Source organism: Grus americana, chromosome 13, assembly GCF_028858705.1.
Source record: "Grus americana isolate bGruAme1 chromosome 13, bGruAme1.mat, whole genome shotgun sequence".
Lineage (NCBI taxonomy): Eukaryota > Metazoa > Chordata > Aves > Gruiformes > Gruidae > Grus > Grus americana.
Window position 1 is genome coordinate 229,555 of NC_072864.1, and position 16,312 is coordinate 245,866.

The 16,312-nt window shown below is 40.3% G+C and overlaps 1 protein-coding gene across 2 annotated transcripts in view; it reads right to left on the reverse strand.

The window, feature by feature from the left end:
* The window catches only part of AP1G1 (adaptor related protein complex 1 subunit gamma 1), a 52,871-nt gene that overhangs the window by 29,150 nt on the left and 7,409 nt on the right, over positions 1–16,312 (reverse strand). For both annotated transcript variants that reach the window (XM_054840150.1, XM_054840149.1), the window contains exons 2-4: positions 8,742–8,945; positions 3,634–3,758; positions 942–1,083 (exon numbers count right to left, since the gene is read on the reverse strand). In XM_054840150.1, coding sequence (XP_054696125.1) covers positions 942–1,083; positions 3,634–3,758; positions 8,742–8,942 — 468 coding nt within the window. In that variant the 5' untranslated portion in view covers positions 8,943–8,945. The remainder of the gene's footprint in view (positions 1–941; positions 1,084–3,633; positions 3,759–8,741; positions 8,946–16,312) is intronic.

The following is a 16,312-nucleotide window of genomic DNA, read 5'->3' on the forward strand; positions in this document are numbered from 1 at the left end:
GTCTGCCTTTAATAAGGCTACTTCAGTCTGTCTTCCTGTTGCTAGGGAGGTTGTAATGCATTGGAAGTAAAGAAATTCATGTCAAATTTATGGCTCATTTTCTTTCCCTTTAATATCGTGTCCTTGCCCACAAAACAACTTCCTCCTGCAGGTGATGGGTCCTCTGAAAAACAAAAGTATACTGCAAAAGAATTTTCCTAGTTCTAGGGTACAGAAGCAATAGGAGACACTATTCTTTGCAGCTGCTTCAGAATCAAGTGGACTGAGGGCCTCTTCCCAGAATACAGCAATACCTCTTAGCATTGCTTTCTCTCCAACCTCTCTCTAGATCCAGCACTAGACAAAGTAGCAACAATGCGTCTCTTCCAAAATCTCACTGCTCCTCGCACTCTCCAAGACTTAACAATGAAATAAATTTAAAAGAACAAGGGTGATTACACATTGCAGATGCTATGGCACACCTGCTACGGAAACGAGACAATTTATAATCATTTGCCCCTTTCAAGCCCTTAACCTTTCCATCTCACTACTACTATCATCATCATCAACAGAAGAGATCAAATAGGTTCAAATCATCAGATATCAGCCTGCACTGTTAATGATCAAAGTTTCTCTGGACTTATCTGAGAAGATACAGAAATAAAACTGATGACTAGAAGCTTGGGGTTAATGTCTGAACAGGCAGGTGTTCACATTACCATCACTAAACCTTAAGGTAGAGAGTATCAAAACAGAAACAACTGCCTCACCTGTTGGAGGCTTGTCTTTTAGAGGCTTACAAGCGTTCCTGCTATAGAGAGGGAGTTTTGACCTGTCTTGCACACTGGGAAAATACTCAGCCAGTGTGATCCAAGCCATCTAGTATTCCAGATATTAGCAAAATACCCGATCAATCTTGAGTTTTAATCCATAACAAAGTATTCCAAAGTTCCCTGAAGTACCTTCTTCCTAAGATAGGAGTTGGAAGTTTTGAGGAGCTTTTCCACCTCTCCTGCAAGGTCTCTGCACATTTCTGAGGAGCCCATGCAGCCAAGAGTGCAGAGTGCCAGCCCCTGCACATATTGCGTGCTGTGATTAAGGTCACTGTAAAGGAGAACAAAAAAAAAAGCCAATCAGCATGCACACAGAGAACCTGAACACACAAGAAAAGGCATCTATATCTACAGTCATCTAACCAGCTGCGCACGTGGACCAGAAGAACTCTCCAGACTCTCAACTATTTGGAGCATGCATTAGGAGCAATAGCAGCTTTGAGTGCATGTACCACAGGGTTTGCTACTACTACTTAGAATCCTTAGAATTATAAATATAAAATACTTGGTTAAAACTATCAGGTGGATGTTTAGGGATTGAACTGAGAAGAGGGAAGACCACATGGAATTCCACTGAAAGTTCTAAAGTAAAGCCAAAATCTTGTATTCTGGAGCTTGCATGCAGAAAAGAACCTAACATGAAGTACAGTCCCGCAGTGACTCTGTGGGCTGTCCCAGTTTAAACATCTTATAGGATAGGCTTTAGCTTCTGCATTTACAAACCAAACTATATAAAAATCTATGTAAAAATATCCTCTATCCTGAGTAAAAACCACAAACCCCACCACCCTCACACCTTAAAAATAATCCACACAGGAATTTTGTTTAGCAATCCTAACTATTCATATGCATAAGGAAGTTGTTGAAAGTGGTCAATAAGAAGTTAAACCACCTAACAGCAGATGCTATTCGTGAGGCCAGCTACCAATGCCACACTAAGTACAAGACAACATAGCTTCCACATGGCAATCCCAACAGCCTTTAAAACTGATTTCTACGCTACTTTTCCATCAGACTATATGGTACTCATGTCGTCACAGTACCCAGGATTCAATGTTGACAAAAGCAAAAAATATTATTCCTAGTTTGGGAGGCATCGGGAGATGGGGATTGCACGATGGGAGAGCAGGGGAAACGAGTGGTATGTAACCAAATGCGCACAACGTGCAGAAAAGCAAGAGACAGTATTCTGGTTGTAACATCAAGCAGCTATGGCAACATGCAGATGAAGGAACAGATAGCACATGCCACTAAATGGGTTGGTTTTTTGTTTCCTTCCTTTAACATATTTTTGGCAGCTATATATACACCTGTGTGTAGAGCAAGTATGTGCTTCACAAGCGTGATTGCATCTTTGTATCAAAAATCTAGGTCTTGCTATAAAATAATGAAAGATAATGCCATAAATCAAATACCTTAATGTCTAGATAAAAGCAAGACAAAGTGGCAGATACAGAAGCCAAAGGAGAAAGCAATAAACAACCCACTGAGGTGGTAGGAAGCTGTCCACCAATTTTGTTCAGCTTCAGTCTGACCCATTTCCAGTTCAAATTCACTACAACCTTACCACACAAATTCATTTGATAAACAATCAGAAGAGGTGTTAACCTAGCAGCCTAATTCTAATGGAAGAGCCTCACAGGTATGACATTTCAATGAAAATTCTTTGGCCAAATGTCTCTTCTCTCCTGGACACTAGGTCTGAAGTTTGCAGATCCTCAGGCCCGCAGTTTTGTCAAGTTTCTTTCCAAGCACTTTGAGGCCACGGCCTAACTGAAGATCAATACTTTATTTGCTAATATCTGGGAGGCTTATGTTCTAAAAGTAAATAACAACAACAGACACATCACACACAACCAAGCAGGCATATGGATAAATCAACTAGAACCCAGTTGTTCCACTCCTGTTTCCATCCATCTTGAAAAGGAGTGTTATTGGAAATGCACCAATCATCATCTACTAAATTATAATGTAAACCAGTCCCAGTTTAGCAGCATTTTGCTGAGAAAAAAAAAAAGTTTAAAAAAAATTATTTCCCATCCCCTCTTGTCTAATTTCAGCAAGATACCAAGTAGACAGCACATCCCAAGTTGCTGCCCTGCTTCCAGGGAAAACCATTTATCAGGACTGTCAGGCCAACCTTAAAAAGAAAGCAGGATACACAGCCTTGCTCCTTGAAGCCAGACAACTCTTCAGAGCTTGTCAGCAGAAGTCAAGTAATCAAACGCAGGACAACATGGCTGCAGCAACATATATGACTTTGTGACATATGATGGTCAGTCCAGCCTACAAAGTTTTAACTGTTATAAAAACATCCCGATTCAATCATATTTAAAAGGTGCACGGACCTTTATTGATGCTGCGTTACTGTTCGCCTGGCTCTTTCCTACTGTGAGCTGAAAGATAACTAATTCACAGAAACGGAAGAGTGTTCTTTACAACAATCGGAGGTCTTCTGCACTAGCTGAGCAGCTTACCATGGTTGTTTCATCTTCCTGATTTTATTTATCTTAACATGACCTCCAGAAACATGTATTACCATTCTGTAACAGTAGTTACATGAAGTGTTGTCACATACACTTCTTCAGGACCAATGCAATTTTATATTCTCTTCCCTCTAATGAAGCTAGACAGGATCATCCAATACAGTACAATACTAGAACAGCCTTGTACAGTCAACAGCATACAACAAATTGAAGATAACAGTTTTCTAATAGAAGGGAATAAAACTAAAGTACTCAAAATATCACTGTCAGGAGTGTACTTTCACATCCTGAAACCTCAAAGCATGTGTTGATGGAGAGAGAGGTGGTACCCTTACTTCTTGATGCAATTGGTCATAAGAAGATGGACATCCTGTCTCTCATCCAGCAGCAACATGGCACCTAAATACCCAATGCGCTTGTCTGTGAATTTCTGAGAGGCAATGAGCTTGAGGCACTCCAACTGGAAAAAAAAAAAGGAAAAAAAGAAGGAAAAAAAAAAAGACAGAATTAGCTTAAACTACTTCTTAGCTAGAGGAGAAACAGTTTGAATTTTGATGTTTACTCATTTAGGTGTCTCAGAATGCATTTTTCAAAGTACATTTTATTCCCATTTTGGTGATGTGGAAAACAAAGAAAGGTTACATGACCTGCCTAAAGCTCCCAGCAAGCCAGCAGAAAGTCATCAGCAGCTCCTGCATCTTGAAGCAGCCAGACACTGTTGGCCTTCCATGACCTCAGATACACCAGATATGTGGGTTTATGTCAGATCACAAAAGTAAAAGATAACATATTTATAGAGACAAGAGATGCATCGTTAAAAACAAAATAGTAAAGATCTGGAAATCTAGACCGTGTGTCATGTTTGATATGCACCAGAAACTTCTGAACCAGGCTTAAATGGGTCTATCTACCTACCAGAGAGAGGATCAATGCTCTGTGTCAAAACCAGTTTTTGTTTATTATGATCTATAACTAACTTGCTAATTAAGTAAACCTTAGACACAGTCAGAGATAGTTAAGTGTTTGTGCTGCTCTGTAATCACTATCGGAACACCTGAAGTTAGACTAAAATCACATGCATTGTAGCTGCTACAAGCTTCCCTTCCACCACCATATAGAAATGTCAACTGTGTTCAATAGCATAAAGGAGATCTCTAAGATAACATGCATAGCTGCCACTTGTGCTCAGCTGATTAAGAATTGCTAACCCATTTTTAAACTTAACACTTTCTTACTGACAAAAAAAGAAGGAAAAAAAAAAAAAAAGACATCAACCACAGAGATATTCTCACATTACTATGCACTAAAATATCTCTCTCTAACAGATAACTAATCAAGTATAATCAGTATTTACCTTCCAAGCAGGAAGTAGCAGAAATGGCTTCTCAAAACAGGTAAGACCTATCCCTCACAAACGCATCCCGTAAGCCTGTATTACAAATTAGCTGGGGAAGCAAGTAAGCGTACACAATGGATGTAAGGAGGGGTCAGACAAAGCTTGCAACAGATCCATTTCAAAGGAAGTAAAGGGGGCATGCACAGGCAAAAATACAGGGCATCGTGAAGTTTATCATGGTTCCTTGCTATTGGGAAGCTTGAACAGGGCAACAGACACAGGCGAGATGCAAGAAGCACACACACACATCAGGAGAGTAAAGTTGTACAGGATACTGATAAGAAAATTAAAGTTGAAGTGCCAGAGAAAGTAAATGCTATGGCCTAGCCACTGACAAATTCTCACAACTGCATGGCATCAGAGCACACAACTGTGAAAGAAGTTGTCACATACAAACACCCAGCCAGCGCAGGGTGACAAACTGATAAGAAAAAGCTTGAAAGAAAGTGAGTTCAGTTTGCTAGGTTTAAAAGGGCTGAAAATCTAGAACAAAGAAACACAAGGATAACTGAACTTGCACAAATGGGCAAGATCAACCAGGGATAAGATACAGAATGCTAGATATCGACCTCTTATCTTTCCAGTGCTTTCTGTGAGAGAATAATGCACCTCTGAACCAACTCTGTTCTCCAAGTTTACAAGATACTTTCTTATACAATCCTTTGCAAAAATGCAATGTAGAATTGGTGACATCTAAGCTACAGCATAAGAGCCAACAAGGGCAGAAGACAAACGACTAAGAAAAAGCAGAAGGAAACCAATGACTGCAACAGATACTGTAAGACACATTTCTAGTACTTTTGAATTTGAAAGATATTACTGAAATGTACTCTGTGAAAGGCTGATGAGCTCGTTTCACTTGTATACAAATACATGCAAACTAGCTTCAGGCACTGCAATACTGAGAAACATGATCAGCTGAAGCTCTTAGTAGGTCTAATTAGCAGAAGAAATCTTGATACCATTGTATCCATTTCATTCAACGGAACAATTAAAATCTGCCACATCAGTACTGTAACAGATACATTCGTAAAGCCCGATACGATACAGGCATATAGCCAGACTACAACTTACCCAAGTTTTTACGGACATAGCCACTCTTTCAACTGGATTTTTTTTGCAAGTGGAAATTCTGACAACAATAAAGTTACGTGACCATTTGTCCAGGCTGCCTGATACCTTCTAAACTTGTACAAATGGCCTTTGCACATGCTCAAGAGACAGCTTGCCATCCAGTGCATCTCAACATGCACCGGCTAAATATGGTGCTCATGCTCTTATTTATGTACAAGATATCCTGGGTCAAAGTTGAGGATCTCTAGCTTGGAAAGAAGTAGATCAACCATTCACTCCTTCTGACACCTTCTCTAAGTTCTCTTTTATTACTTGTTACCTCATCCACGCTGCTAGTTGAAGTCAGATGTCTGCTTACATCTTTAAGAGAGACTGACTAACATAGCCTGTGAGTCTCTTCTGTTTTTCACCAAAACATATTTCCTATGTGTTTACCCTGTCACTCTCAGAAACTTCCTATGTACAATCCTGGACTGTCTATCTACAAGATAGACACTGCTGGAACAGCATGTGCCTTCAACAGGTTCCCAGCTCGTGCAAACTATACTCCACCTACACAACATTATCACTTTGAAAGATTCCTTCCAGTCATAAGCACTGAGGACATGCAAAGGTCTGCAACTTACACACTTGGAGAATACTTGTTAAAATGCCTTCTCAGCCTTAGGCCCTATACCTTCCTGAAAGTGCAGCTGATAAACTACATGAGAAAGACTATCGAATGAAGTACTCTGTTCCCAAAATAGTCAGCATAGATGCTTCTGAGATGTAGCAACCCCAGCAATAATAGATATTGAATAATCTGTTTTATCCTTCTTCCACTGAGAGTGAGGAGGTAATTTACTATTACTGACCAAAGCAGAAACTGAAAAATTATTAGATAACTGGTCTAACCTTTAACGGGATTAAATACTTGAGTAATAAAATAAAATAATCCAAATAAAGTTTAAACATGTTCCTAACATAGGTCAAATGTAGAAATTCTAGATAACACTTATCTGTAGTACTTTTCATTCTTTGTGTAGCTCTTAGATACTTAGCCTTAATTTTTGTGACATCAACTTTCTCTCTTGGACGAGAGAGCCTGACTACGTGAAGTGTTAAGAACAGGATAATACACAAATTCACCTGCTTTTATGCAACAACTCATTATCCTGTGAGAAGGATCCAATGATGCAGAAGTAAGATGATGCACTTTATATGCAATAGCACAGGCCAGACTCGCTCCCTAACACTAAGACTATTTAGAATTTGATTTCAATGTTTTGAGTTTACTGTTTCAGTGAGACATGTCAGGACTAGTAAATCCAATCATAAATGGATAGACTTCCGAGACATGAAGCTACTTTAAGGGATACAACAATAGAATTTTATTTATTTAGCTTTATGGAAGGCCTAGGTTAGATTACTACTAACAGGACACTTACTGACTTCTAAGCAAAACAGACTATACCCAAAGATTAAGCAAAGCTCAACTTGAAGAACATCTCGTAGATCAAGAACTCCCATCTTCCTGTTCCCCTTTTCCACAATGTACTTGTGTCAAAAAGCGACACCAAGCTGTGTGGTGTGGTCAACACGCTTGAGGGAAGGGATGTTATCCAGAGGGACCTTGACAGGCTGGAGAGGTGGGCCCACGCGAACTGCATGAAGTTCAGCAAGGCCAAGTGCGACGTCCTGCACGTGGGTCGGCGCAATCCCAAGCACAACTACAGGCTGGGCGAGGAATGGACTGAAAGCAGCCCTGAGGAGAAGGACTTGTGGGTGCTGGTTGATGAAAAGCTCAACATGAGCTGGCAGTGTGCGCTTGCAGCCCAGAAAGCCAACTGTGTCCTGGGCTGCATCAAAAGAGGCGTGACCAGCAGGTCAAGGGAGGTGATCCTGCCCCTCTACTCTGCTCTTGTGAGACCCCACCCAGAGTACTGCATCCAGCTCTGGGGGTCCCAGTACAGGAGAGACATGGAGATGTTGGAGCGAGTCCAGAGGAGGGCCATGAAGGCAATCAGAGGGCTGGAGCACCTCTCCTATGAGGACAGGCTGAGAGAGTTGAGGTTGTTCAGCCTGGAGAAAAGGCGGCTTTGGTGAGACCTAATTGCAGCCTTCCAGTACCTAAAGAGGGCCTACAGGAAAGATGAGGAGGGACTGTTTATCAGAGAGTGTAGTGATAAGACAAGGGGTAATGGGTTTAAGCTAAAAGAGGGTAGATTTAGATTAGAAGTTAGAAATTCTTTACTGTTAAGAGTGGTGAGGCACTGGAACAGGTTGCCCAGAGAGGCTTTGGAGGCCTCATCCCTGGAAGTGTTTAAGGCCAGGTTGGATGAGACTTTGGGCAACCTGTTCTAGTGGAGGGTGTCCCTGCCCATGGCAGGGGGGTTGGAACTAGATCATCTTTGAGGTCCCTTCCAACCAAAACCATTCTATGATTCTATGAAAAATAAGGCATCAAAAATAAGCTCATACCAGTATTTTCCAAGTCACCTCACTAAGATGGGGATAAGGAACACTAATTTCTTATTGCTAGGAACAGACCAGCTCTTATCTGCCTAGAACAGATTGCTTTAGAAGGAAAAGGGTATAGAACCTCCTTTGAAGCATCTGGTATTTTCCATCAGACACAGAATTCCAAAGTGCTGTTTTGATTTTGAACCCATCTGGAAATATCCACATGTACTGTGGTTTAAGATCTATGGCTCTGCAGAAACATGGATGGTGAGGAGGAGATAGTCTGGCAAAACCAGACTAACCTTAAGTTTCATACCAAAATACGTAAGTCTCCAAACAGCAGATCTCACTAACAAAGTCAAAATTAACTAATGTAGGTTCAGAACATACATGAAGACAGACCTCAAAACATCCCAAAGAGCAGACAGCAACAGTGCAGCTAGGAATGCTTTGAACACGTCAATGTGCCCAAAACACACAGAGCAGACTGCCACATGCATATAGCACAGCAAGCACTGAACTCTGACCTACCTGTCCAAAATGTGCAGGGTATCCCAGCATGTGCATATACAGCAGCTTTGCCACATTTCTGCATCGGTATGTGTTATCTTCCTCTCGGAAGGATGACCGGATAGCAGCACATTCCTTTTGGATCATCTCACGCTCTTCTGCCTGGGTTCTTGCTGTCCGGATGGTCCGGATCAACTCCCGCAGTCTGATGGGGGCTGGCATCCTCTAGGAGGAGAAAGAGATCTGTAAACCTTGTACTGTGCCTAAAGGCTTCATAAGGGTCTCATACTTTAGCATTAGGGTTTTTTTTCCTTTCTCACCATACATTTATACAAGTAGAAGAATCAAGAAAATGCAGACTGCTTTAGTGGCATGGTTAAAAGTAAACTTGAAAACTAGAGGAATTAATTCTACCTCACATCTGCTTTTCCAAAACATTAGAAACAGGAATTGCTATGCTTTGAGCTAGCTGTCAGGTGAACACATGACTCCCCACCTGACAACAGGCAGAAATGGCACTCTGCAAGGCACGCGCTCATATTCACATCATCTGCCTCTCTCCAGAAAAGTCAGGCTCCAAAGACAAAATCATAACAACTTGGGACAGAAATCCTTTACAAAAAGCAATGCTGCTTAATAACCTGCACAAGATTTCATACAAGTGTTTCAGATAGCCATGCTTCAAAAATCCTGCAAACTTGTGCCGTGCACACTTTCTTCTTAGAGGCATGGAAGTCAGCAGAAAAATCAGATGGAAGAGCAATCCTAGCTGTGTGGATATTTCAGAACATCTTCTTTAAAAAATAAATAAAACAAGTTGACACTGTCCCTTTATTACACACCAAACAGAACAATCCTTTCTAAAACAACACTGTCACATGACTGTCTGGTGGCACTGGTATGAAGAGCGTGTAAGAAAAGTGTATTCTACATGAACTGCAAGTAGTTTCACTTCACCAGATGGACTACTGATGGAGCCATCTGACCTAGAGAGCAATTTAGTCTTCTGAGTATCCCTCATGAGGAAAATGGCTCCCAAACAAAAGCTGAACTTCAGAATTATGTTCAACAGTTGAACTACTTAGTTTATGCTCACCAAAGCAGACTTTTGACTTTCTGGGAGATCAGACTATGCAAACATCTCTACAGTGTTCTCTCATCTATGCTAGACTGTGAATATAACTAAGCCGTTCTGATAATAGACAATGCCAGATCAACTTGTAAAAAAATTGCCATGACAGTCTGCTACAGATTTTGTCTGGGTCACCATCCTCCCAAAACGGAGTGCCACACATTTTAAGCACTGCCATATCAGAAAAAGATGTGCATTCAGATGCTGCACTAACTAGCTTGCATGACACCACAGAACACACAGGCTAGGAAGCATACAGAGTTAGCAGGGGACTTGTTTGCTGCAGAAAAGCAGAAAGAGATGCTCATACAGTGGGTAAAGGTGGCCTCACAGTAAGACAGCTGAATGCAGCTCTATAGGTCTGGATTATAAATCCGGTCTCCTACAGAATTCATACATAACACTAAGTCTCTTCAGTCAAACCATGCAGACCTCTCATATCGCAGTTCCCCATATTCATACCTAGAAAGTTTGAATTTACGAGACACAAAACATGTAATTTTGAACATGGAAGAGATGTTCTTTCTGCATAAGGAAACTCTGCCCCAAAATGCTGACATGTGTAGGATCAAGATGATTGGACACATTAATCCTTAGTCTTGTCTTGCCTCTCCATGCGAATTTATAACACTTCCTCATATCACTGTGATATGAATAAATTAATGCTTACTATGCATTCAGATGCTGCACTAACAAGCATCACAGAAATGGTCGAGGGGAAGTTAAGAAATCCATCTCCAGAACAGTATTTGAACACGCAATAAATAAGGCCTTTGAATGTAGCAGTCACGTTCTTTTAATGCATCTTGTAATGTTCCTACACTGAAAAGATCTTTCCCACAGCATCGTATGTACATGCGTATGGGGAAACCTTTAGTTAGATGGAGTCTTTAAACACTTAATGCAGACCTCTGCTCTTCAGCTAACAGTACAAGTGATAGTGGTAGAACTGTAATCTTTCAGCAGCAAGTCAAGACCATAGGACCACGACAAACAGAACATGAAAACCCTGCAGAGCATTAGGAACAACGCATTGAGACACACCTATTGTACACAGTCTCTGGAGATTTCAGATGAAGTGCAAGTCTCAAAGGAGCATATACAAATCATTTTTGCAAATATTAGCTTGCCAAATTGGAAGACTATTTTCACCGGTGCAACAAAATAGACATTAGACATCCTCAAAATAAAAGTACAACTCCCTAGCACTCATACAAGTCAGTCAGAAGCATGAAGGTTTCAAAGATTTTCAAATAAAAGGTAGTTTAATTCAATCCATTTCCTGCCTGTTGTGGTTTAACCCAGCAGGCAACTAAAACAACCACACAGCTGTTCGCTCACTCTCCCCGCCACCAGAGTGGGATGGGAGAGAGAATTGAAAAGAAAAGGTAAAACTCATGTGTTGAGATAAAGACAGTTTAACAGGACAGAAAAGGAAAATAACAACAAAATACGCAAAATAAGTGATGCACAGCACAACTGCCTACCACCTGAAGCTGATGCCTGTGCTGCCTCCTGGCCCACCCCCAGTTATATATGGAACATGACATCGTATGGTATGGAATATCCCTTTGGCCAACTTGGGTCAGCTGTCTTGGCTGTGTCCTCTCCCAGCTTCTTGGTCGCACCACATCTTCTCATTGGAAGGCCAGTATGAGAAGCTGAAAAGTCCTTGACTGCTTGGCAATAACTAAAAACATCCGTGCGTTATCAACATTATTCTCATGCTAAATCAAAAACACAGCACTATACTAGCTGCTAGGAAGAAAATTAACTCTCTTCCAGCCAAAACTAGGACACTGCTGCATCCCTCCTATCCACACATAATAAAATACTTTTTCTATCCTAAGAGAGCAAAATACTTTTTTTAAATCCTTCAAAAAGCCTCTGATGAATTGCTTGGTTGGGAAATTTCAGAATGAGCAACTTAGAACTATTAAAAAAAAAAAAAAGGAAAACAACTAAAACCATGGATTTAAATGGCATGTAAAATTAAGGTAACTGGGCAACAGTTAGTTATTGCAAGCTAGAGTTCCAATATAGTACATGCTAGTTGTTTCCTAGCTGTTGTCTGGTTGTGTTGCTTTACTCTGCAGTAATTTACTCTTAGTGAAAAGGGATAAACACAGATTAACAAGTCTCCAGTGACAGCACACAGTTACCTTGCTGCTAATTACACCCTACTACATATCCCAAAAACTTGTTTGCATAAGCCTATCCTTAGAGCCTGCCTTCAGAGCTGAAACTCTGAATAAAACTTAAGGCACGTGGCTTGTCTACCTAGGAAGTTATTCTGCAATAAGGTAGGATACAACCCACTCCCAAATTCTATGAATCCTTATAACAACATCTGCTTAAATTCATGTTTCTATTCTGCATCTGTCATATTGGAAATGGTTTCAATCTCCTATAAAAGTTATTCTTAATTAACTCAAGTTGACCCCTCATTTCCAGAGTAGTCTTCAACTTAACCTACTAATTTACATGAAGAACATGATCTGCCAACCCTTCACAGTCCTAAATGGGCAGTCAAAGAGGGCAGAAAGCAGATCAGAAATGGCCATAGCAGGTCTGACCAAAGCTCCATCCTGTTCAGAGTATCCTGTCTGAATGGTTGATGCCTAGGGAAGAGTGTACGAACGGGGCAAGCATGCAGCAATGCTTCCTCAGAATTCTCTGGCTGTCTTCAACAATTTGTAGCCAAGAACTTCCAAAGCTAGAAACAAACAAACAAAATTATCTGGTTTTATTTGGAACCCAGGCAAACTTCTAGAATCAACAATATTCTGCAGGACACAACTTGAGTTCCACAGTTTCACTGCATGACATACAGAGACCCAGCTACTTCTTTTGTTCTGCATTTCCAACTGCTTGTTTCCACTGATGCTCCCAATTATTTGACGCATTTCCATTGTTATCCCTTCTTCATCCTCCCCATTCTAAAAAAAAAAAAAAAAAACAGCCTCACATCCAAGACTGATTACTGGTGTTGCCTTGCCTGCATGTTCTACAATTCTCCTGCATCCTTTCTGAGGGAGGAGAGAAGCAGCAAAATGCTGCAACACAGCATTTAAGAGATAGATGTGCCATTGATTTGTTTGTATAAAATGTCTTCTATTTTGCTCCCTATTATTTTCCTAATAATTAGTAACACTCGGTCTGGGGTTCTGATTGCCTCAAAGCGCACAGCTTGTGTTTTTCACATAACACTATCATAAACCCAAAAATTTCTTTCCTGGGTGGCAACAGTCTGCTGAAAGTCCCTAATTTTTAAGCCTGGACTCACTTCCTACACATACATCTCACATGGTTCTAGACTGATTTTGATAAGCCATGCTCTTGTTGGAAAATTGGGAAGAAGTTAATAAAATAAAAGCACTACTGCAAGTAGACTACCTCTGTAGTCTATAGGCAATAATTTCATAATCACCAAGATGACCCATGCTCAGGCTTATGCTGAAAGAGGTAGTTCAGTCTTTCCATTGTGCGGATATTGGCATTCCTGGGACAGTGCACCAGAAGAGGTAACCTGCACATCCGAAAACCAGCTTGCCACTTTCCTTCCAAGAAGAGTAGTCTTCAGACACATAGTTTGACTTGTGTAGACACAAAGGTGGCAGCAAGAACATACAGCTTTGGGAGGCCCGAGGTGGAGTGGGAAAGGGGTGAAGTGCTCCCTCCAGCAGTAACCACACTTACGCTGTGATTCTGCACCCTAGTTAAGCTGATTTAAAACTTCAGTGTTCTGAGAAGCTAAGCAGCAGCTATTACAAGTTAAAATCATGACTATTTTTAAAGAATTCTTTAGGAACTTCTCAAAACACTAATACATAGCCTGCAAACAAACTGAAGTTTAGCAGCAACTTGCTTTGATACCACAAATCCTTTTGCTCCCACTCCATATTTGAGGGATTTATAAACTGCTGAACACTGATAGCTACAGCCTGTGACTTGCACAATCTCACTGCTTTCCTTCCCATGGGACCAAAACATTACGTAGGTATGCCCATAGAGGGCGTCAGCACGTTAAGATTTGGCCCTGGACAACTGAAAGTAAAAAGACTGCCGAAATAGTTTCAGACAATGGGAAAACAGTGCTGAACAAAGTCACCATATATTCTAAGTGGAGCTTTTTATGAACGTTTATTTTGCATCCTTCAACCTCCTACCTCACTGAGCAGATAGGTAAAATGAAAACAAACACTGAAGATCTAATATGATTTCACCCTAACATCATCCAGCCACTAAACAAAATGAATAGTCTATATTTACAAATGATCTTGCATAAATAAACAATCAGGAAGCCACACTGTAACAACTATTTTTCCTCCTCACATCACAACCACAGGAAAGCAAGCAGAAACCAGCAATTCAGAAAGCAAAGAATTAAAGAATAAGACTCATAATCACATGATAGCCAAATTATGAGGCTACCTCTCGTTTTCGTCTGTGTAACGCACTAATACACAATTACTACAGACACAGTCCAATCTGAACTACTTCCTAAGCGTAACTGTATCTCACACACACTTCCTGCCTGATAAGGGTAGAACAATTCAGAACTGCTCTGATGAAGGACAAGATGAAGGGTAAAAGACAAAGCTATGATTTATTTTCCAATATTCACAACTTCCATCCTTGTGCTGCAACTCCATATTTGATCTTTTTTTTAAAATCAGTATTAAATCATTCATCTTTTTTCAGAAAATATACCTTTGAATTCTTCCCATAAAAAAAGTTTTGCACCTGTTCATATAAAATACCACATCCCCCTCACAAATCACTTCACACGCTTATGCCTTGGGGCTTGAGCTAGTAAGTTGTGCACACACTCCTCTAGCATTTCATTGCATAGTAATTCCCATGCGATCTATCAGGTTGGCTTTTCTTCCCCTCTACAAGAAAGCATTCTCTTACTACCAAGAAATTCTTACATCAGGTATTTGATTTCTGCCTTCAGCAACTTTAAGATTCTTTTGCATGCTAACACACTGGAAATCTCATCTAATTTTTAAGTTTCAGACATTTCAAGTAATGTAAGCGCTACATATTGCAAGTGTGAAGCAGCTTTGGACATGAGAACACTTAAATTCAGAAACATTCCAGAACAGATTAACATTTACCTATTATCAACTATTCCAAAGCCTATTATAACGTCGACAGATCTTTCATGTGATGTATCTTGGGTAATTCCTACTGATTTTCTGTAAAGCATGACTGTTCGCATGACACAATATGCATACGCCCAAACAATTTAAATAATATGGTGACAGCTTTCTCACTAACAGACTGCATTATCAAATATCCGTTGCCCTGTATTGATGCACCACAGGGCATAAAGGGGAAATTGCAGAGAACGGCAGCTGCCATGCCAGGTAAGGCATAAAACTGATCTAACCCAGTGTCCTGCCTCAGGATGGGAAATAGAGGATGTGTAGAGGAAGGAACAGAGAAAGTACATCTCCTTGACACCTTCCCTGCTTCCAAGATTTGCTGCAACTTACAGGACTTCCTGAACCATGGACAGTATCTTTCTGCATAGCACCTCTCTACAGATCTATGGATTTATCTAAGCACTTTTTGAAAGCATCCAACTTTTTTCACATTCATACACATGGTAGTAATTTGCATAGTTTAAGTATAAATTCCATGAAAAATTATCTTCTGCTTTAAACCTCCTGTCTGACCAAGTAATTAAATTCTTACACTGTGAAAAAGTAAGTACTCATCACCTATTAATTGATTTTATGTCATCTATGATTTTACAGCCTTTAATTGTATCTACCCCTCAGCCACCTCCCTGTCCAGGCAGTAGAGTGCTACTCTCTAATCTCTTCCTGTATGGACCCATTGCACAATTCCTTCACATCGCTCTCTCAGAATTCCAACTTTTTTTTTTTTTTTTTTTAAACAAAGAATAGACCTAGAAAAAGTATTCAAGCAATGGGTGCACCATGAGTTTACATAAAAGATTTTGGTTTTATTTGCACTTAGAAGGTTAAAATCGTTTAAACTTACTTTGCCTGTTTGGCTACTGTTGGGCTGACATTTTTTATAAAGACCCTACAGATAGCCCTAAGACCTCTGGCTTACGTGACAACTTATTTAGAGCCTTTCACTGTGTAGTTATCTTTATAGTCATTTTTTTTCAGTGGAGGCATTGCTTTGCATTTATTGGCAATGAATTCCTTTCACCATCTTACCGCATACTTCCTTAGTATCACACAATCATTCTACAGCTATAGGATGAAACTGTCACCCCACTATTCATTCCTCCAGATCGTTTGATGAACATGCTTAATGGTAGTTTCACAGAGCGCCTCTCAATAACCTCTTCCTATTACAAAAACAGACAAATTTTCTATCATTGTCCGGTCACTTTTGTTTCTTCCTTAGCTAGTTGTTAATTCAGAATAAGATCTCCCTTGAAAAACTGCACTATAACACAATAAAAACCTTT